The sequence below is a fragment of the Pteropus vampyrus genome, unplaced genomic scaffold, assembly GCF_000151845.1.
Source record: "Pteropus vampyrus isolate Shadow unplaced genomic scaffold, Pvam_2.0 Scaffold334, whole genome shotgun sequence".
NCBI classification, from domain to species: domain Eukaryota; kingdom Metazoa; phylum Chordata; class Mammalia; order Chiroptera; family Pteropodidae; genus Pteropus; species Pteropus vampyrus.
Window position 1 is genome coordinate 471,548 of NW_011889115.1, and position 6,430 is coordinate 477,977.

At 54.2% G+C, this 6,430-nt stretch overlaps 1 protein-coding gene across 1 annotated transcript in view; it reads right to left on the reverse strand.

The window, feature by feature from the left end:
* OTOG (otogelin) overlaps positions 1–6,430 on the reverse strand; it is a 75,810-nt gene that overhangs the window by 50,692 nt on the left and 18,688 nt on the right. Inside the window, exons 20-24 of the mRNA XM_011378213.1 lie at positions 5,471–5,777; positions 3,864–4,059; positions 2,260–2,334; positions 1,946–1,989; positions 278–431 (exon numbers count right to left, since the gene is read on the reverse strand). Of these exons, the coding sequence (XP_011376515.1) occupies positions 278–431; positions 1,946–1,989; positions 2,260–2,334; positions 3,864–4,059; positions 5,471–5,777 (776 nt within the window). The remainder of the gene's footprint in view (positions 1–277; positions 432–1,945; positions 1,990–2,259; positions 2,335–3,863; positions 4,060–5,470; positions 5,778–6,430) is intronic.

Consider the following 6,430-nt stretch of genomic DNA (forward strand, 5'->3'; position numbering starts at 1 on the left):
CTAGGTATTGTTATTATTCCCATTATACAGATGAAAACCTGAGCCTCAGACAGACCAGGCCCCTTCTTTATCCAAGGTTACATGCTGGTAATAAGTAGGGATACAAGGAATCCATTTCAGGTTGCTGTCCACCCTCTTGCCTTCTCCCAGACTCCTCACTGGCCAGCCCAGGGCTAGTGCCTGTCTGCAAGGCAGTGTGAGGTTTTCCCCTGCCCCATAAGGTCTCTGGTGGTGCCAACCCTCAGAAGTAGGAGACCATGGCAACTCGGATACATACCCTTGGGGACAGGCACAGCCTGAGAGGCAGGGGCCACGGGCTGGCACACTCAGGTTCAGCAGCTGCTGCTCACATGTCCTCTCTCTGCTCAGCTCAGGGTTGGCGTGCAGGTCACTGCAGTTCACAAAGACCTGGCCGGCTGGGCAGGCAGCAGCTGGAAGATAAGTGGGTGGGTACTGGAGAGAGCCTATACACTCAGCAGGATGCTTGGAACACCTGGGCCTGGGGGTGGGCTTCTGGGCGTCAGGGGTGGCCAGGGAGACCTAGGGACCCAGCATCTGGAAGATGCAGGGAAATATGGGGCTCTGATACTTTCTCATAGCCTGGCTATTCTTGAGATGTCCCAGATCGTGGGTTCCCAGATGCGCATCACAGGAAGATGAAGGGATGTGTGCTGTCACACAACAGGGCAACCACCACAGTTACCAGTACCAATTACTGAATATGTCTTCCCCACCAGGTACTGTTCCAGGTACTTGGCATGCATCATCTTAGTTAATCCTGCCGCAGCTCTGTGAGGCATTCTTAACCCCCATCTTCCCATATAATGGAGAGAAGCCACTTCAGCTTGTAAAAGGCATGACAAAAGTAAGTGAGAGGAAGTGACTCAGAGGGACCAGGGAAGGGGCCAAAAATTGAGTAGCCATATAGTATGGCAGGGTGGCCGGAGAACTTTTAACAGGAAGTCAATTTCCTATTACCTATATTTCTGTAACTAAATGTACTCTCTCTCCTTGAGCCTTCAGTCAAGTTGGCCATATATACACTCATACCTGTGTGAGTGATCTTTTTTTAGGGAAATCGACAAAGGGAGCTAAATTTTATGCACAGTCTGGGATGGAGCAAAGAGAAAGGAATAGCCACAGGAGATGAAATGAAAATCCCAAAGAGGCAGAAATCCGAAGCCAGAAGCAATAAAAGGAAAACACTTTCAAGAATATACATCAAACATGGGAAGAATGTGGGAATCTAGATTATGTGCAAAAGAGTTAATGAAGGCTCCGAGGAGAGACGTGAACTACCCAGAACTGCACAACTAATGAGTCCCGGGCGGGATCTGAACCCAGGGCTTCCTGATTCTGGAGTCCCTGCTCTTTGCCCCCTGCCATATGATTATCCCCCAATTCCCTCCAATTCCCATCCTTAGCAGCCTCCTCGCCCAGGAGGCCCTCCCTGGAGGCTTCAGCTCCCTGTTCTACCACCTCCAAGCCTCACAGGCTGATCTACCACCATGCCAGCCCATCCCCCATCTCTATTGCCTGGGAGAGTCTCAAAGGCCCAGGCTGTCCTCCCCATCTCTGTGACCCCCATGTCCAGCACTCTGCTAGGCAGAGTCAGCCTCAGGAGACACGTGACAGCTCAGACCGAGGAAATTCAGGACCTAGGAGAGGTTAGGGAACTGCCCAGACACACAGTTGACTGCCCTTGGGGGAGACAGAGTCTCAGTCTTTCCTTTTCAAGGAGTAGGAGGACACTCACTATGGTAGGTCTCAGACTGGGACAAGATTTCTGGATGCTGCCCTCCAAGCTGGAGCCTCAGTGCAGGGCAAGGTCTGGGCTGGTCTCTCTCCATCCTGATCTGTCTTTGAACTCCCCACTCTCCTCTCCATAACCCCACTACCATAGGGGAGGGCCAGAAGAGACCCCCTCCCTTCCAGTCACCCTTACCTGGGGCTCTGCTATCACAGCTCATGACTCCATCTTTGCAGTGGCTGGAGAGAGAATGAGAATGAGAGAGAGAGAGAGAGACTGGGGTCAGCCAACCCAGTCACTGCAGAGCCCAGACACAGAAACCCTCGTCAGTGCAGGAGCCCAAGACCCCAAGTCACTGCACTCAGGTCCCTGCAGGGTCAGACAGATATCCTCACTCCCTGTCCCTGGCTCCGTGTGCAGAGGAGGGTTATGGAAAGTTCAGCGGCACTTTCTTCAGTCAGCAACTTCCATTTAAAGAGAGGACAATAACACTGCTATGTAGAGCTCACCAGTGGCCCAGAGATGGAATGTCACTGTCTCCCGGGGGATAGTCCACTCCTTGGAAATGACAGGAGCACTGGTTCCTATAAAACCCAGGATCGGAGAAAAGTGAGTGGACTCAGGAGCTGGGGCAGGAATGCCAAGGACAGGGACCCACTCTTCAGCCATCCAGGTTCATAAAGATGCAGAGAGAAGTAATGACATCTACTGTGACATGTGACGCATCTCCAGGGAGTGGCGAAGCCAGTCTGGCACCAGGGACAAAGGTCAGGGCTGGGACCCAGATTCAAGGGCCATTTACCGAACTTGGACAAAGACAGCCCACTGGTCTCTACATTCCCAAAGCCAACCTCATGTGGACCGTAAGAACAGGATCATACTTCTTTGTCCCAGGCTGTGGCAGGGAAAAGGCGCATATTCTTGTACTGGTCATTCGCACCCAGCATCTGTTTTGATTGCTCAGTGCCTATGCCATACCGGTTCTTAAATCTTTTGAACACCAGGCTAGGCCCTCCAAATACATCGTCTTATCTGTTCCTCACAGGGATCTTGTGAGGCAAAATCCTTATGCTATCTTTTGGGTCCTCACTGGAGGTCATCTGAGGGCAAACACTGCGTTTCCTCTCACACCTCCCACGGCACCTGCCAGTTACGGCCAGGCGCAGGCCTTGGAGCAGAGCCGTTGAGGGCTGGAAGGGAAGTCTGAACTCATCCGACCCCAGGGCTTCTCGATCACCTCCTCCTTCTCCAGCCTCCCTCACCCCCATATAACCTACAGAGGGTCCCCTGGTCTGTAACACTCAACATCAAGGGTTGGTGGCGGGATGTACATCTAGATCTCAAGGGAAGATTCTGCAGTTCGAAAAGGCCTCTGAGTGATTCCAATATACCCCCAAAAGCGGTCTCTCTCCAGCCCCCAACACTCCGTCAAATATGATACCATTTTCCAGATGGAGAAACAAGCCTAGAGGGGACCAAGGGCCTTGCCTGTCAGCCCCAGGATCCTGCGAGGTCACTACCTGCCACCTTCTCCTCACACTATGCCTTCCAGCCACACTGAGAACATGTCCACAGCCACATGGCCCCGTCCCCTCTGTCTGGAGCACTCCTTCTTCACGTCCCCAAATCTCCTCACCAGAAAGGCCTTCCTTTCATGCTCCTCCTTTCACCTCCTGTGACCTAACAGCCACCATCCCCGCCCGCCCGAGGACTCCTATTCCCACTCTGCTTTATTTGGATTTTTATTACCACCAGACCCATAAAGTGTCGTTTACTTGTTCATTATCTGTCTTACCACCTAGAGTGTGAGCTCCACGAGGGCAGGGTTCTGTTTTGTTTGCTGCTAAATTCCCAGGGCCCAGAAATGTTCTATTTTGGGAGGAGGCTGGGCTGGAGGGGTCTGAAGAGCCAGGGCTGAGGAGAGAGGCCTGGGAGAGGGGTCCAGAGAAGGGAGCCCACCCACCCAACCACTCACCTTACCCACAAGGTCTGCCCTACGACTGCGAGATTCAGTAGGTTCATGAGAGGCCTAGTCAGGTGTCCCAGTCTCAGATGCCCTGGGGACCCCTGGCCCCCGTCCCACTTGATACAGAGGTCAAGTTAGTCCACTCACCTGGGGACACAGAGGTCAGCCTGGGTGTCCAGATAGGTGTCTGGTGGGCAGGCACAGCCCTCCACACACTCACCATCCTCGCTGAGGTCACTACCACCATCAACCCCACAGGCCTCAGGGCCGGCCAGGTCCTGGCAGGTTTGTCCACATGGGGCCACGCAGGGGCTATATTCCTTGGTGGCCTCACAGGACAGTGCTGTAGTGGGAAACGGGACTGTGCTTTGTTTTCGTCATCCCCACAACTGTGTGGGGTGGGGTCACCATCCTGATGAGGAGAACTGAGAACCAGAGAAGTTAAGACATTTGCTCAAGGTCACACAGCAGGTCGAGGTCTGAGTTGGGATTTGAATCCAATCTGACTCCAGAGTCCCAGTGCTTCCCACTACACCAGAATGGCAGGGCAGCAGGGCTGGGCCCCACCCCCCAAGTTCAGCCTGGACCCTGCTGTGGTGTTTGTTGTTCTCTGCAGGGCATTTCTCTTAGGTAGTGATATCGACAGGGAGGGAGGGGTGGAGGTCACCACCCCGTGACAGCCCTGCACCCATCCTGTCACTCGGGTGTGTAAATATACACACACTTCTACCCCACTCACTTCCATGGCTGCAACACACGTGGGCCGTGAAGATCAACTGGGCCTCCTCTAGCAGCCGCTTGGCTCTTTGTCCAGACTGCACTCTCCTTATCAGGCCATTGTCCCACTCCCCTGGGGTCTCCCATACCCCGTCAGAGCCAGTGGATCCACTGAGACTGTCAAGCTCAGTTGTTCTCATTCAGGCTGCTCATCAAAGCCACCTGGGGAGTTTTTGAAAAGGCTGATGCCTAGCCCCCACTGCCAGAGATGTTGTTTTCATCGATACTGGAGGAGGCCCAGTTATGTGCGTTTTTAAAAGTTCCCATGGTGAGTCTAATGTGCAGCCACGGTTAAGAACCACTGGCTCTATCCAATCACCTCTGGAGAGACTTTGGCTCAGAGACGGGCAGGGCCTTGCCAGGGACTAACAGTGATTACCTACAGGGCTGGAATAGGACTCAGCCCTCCTGACTCCTGGTACCGTGACTTTGTCATTTACTCAACAAACACTTTCTAAAAGCTTACTGAGAGTGGGGCCCTGTGCTGGGGCTGAGGGCACAGAGACAACTAAGACGTGGGGGGAGGTGTGTGGCCCAGGGCGGGGGTGCGGTGGGCGGGGGCCGACTCGTGCCCATTGAGACACACGTGCACCCGAGGGCTGCAGAGCCAGCAGTCTTTAGAAAGCTCACTCTAGCTCTGACTAGAGTGGTGGCAACAGCAGTGGTGAGAAGTGGGTGAATTTGGGGTTGACAGGACTGGCAGGACTTGGAGATGGGCTGGAAGTGAGGGCAAGACAGAAGCAGTCATGTGTCATACGTCCCAGGTGTCAGGCCCGGGTGACCAGGGGGACAGAGGTCCTTGGCAGAGATGGAGAGCACAGAAGGAGAAGCAGTTTGGGGCGGGGGGTGTTTTAGGCTGGAGGAGAATGTGGGACGTCCCTGTAGAGAGGTTGGGGGTGGGGCAGATGCACACTCAGGTCTGGAGCTCAGGCTCCTCCAGCCACCCTCACATGGGCTCAAAAGCATGGGGCACTCACCACAGGCTGGCAGCTGGGCACGGAAGTCAACGGGGAGCCCGTGGCGCCGGCACAGGTGGGCGTAGTGGGCCAGTGCGGCACACAGGCAGGGCTGCCCGCAGCGGCAGGTGTCCCGGCGGCACTGCTCGAAGTAGGGCACGGGGCTCAGGTAGATGGAGCAGGGAGCGAACAGCTCCCCTGTAAGCACACTGCAGGACTGCACCGCATAGGAGGCTGGAGACAGGAAGGACAGGGGTGAGGGGCCAGGGGTCTGGTTTGCCTGGGGCCCCAGGCCTAGCTCCTTCTTCCCTCCCCACAGCTCAGGGGACTGTGTAATGGCAATGTGGGTGGGAGTGTGTGTGTGTGTGTGTGTGTGTGTGCGCGCGCGCACACACGTGTGTGTGTGCGCGCACACGTGTGTGCGTGTGTGTGCGTGTGCACGCATGCACGCCCTAGTGCATATCTGGTTAGGAATGCGTGGGTATGGTTTACTGAGTTTGGATGTAAATATGTGCCTGGCCATGTGTATGAGTATAAATAATTGTAAAGGAGTGTGTGTACATGTGTATACACGTGTGTAATGCACTCATGCAATGAATTCCACCTGTGTCGGGAATGAATCCATAGGCTGGAAGGAGACACAAGAGTGAATAGAACAGACAAAAATCTCTGCTTTCATGGAGCTTATGTTCTGGTCGGTGGAGACCGTCACTAAACAATTTATATAGAAAAGTTGCAGGTGAATGAATACTCTAAGGACAAAGAGAAAGAGAGAAAGGAGGGTAGGCATTGCAAGGTGGGGCAGGAAGGGAGCCTGCAATTTTAAATCAAGTGGTCGGAAAGACCTCAGTGGAAAGATGATGCTTGAGCGAAAACTTGGAAAAGGTGAGGAAGTGAGACAAGTGTTTAGTGAGGGGAGAGCATCCCGGGCGGGGGACGGCGAGTGCAAAGGCCTAGAGGAGAACGGACTTGGCTGTGTGG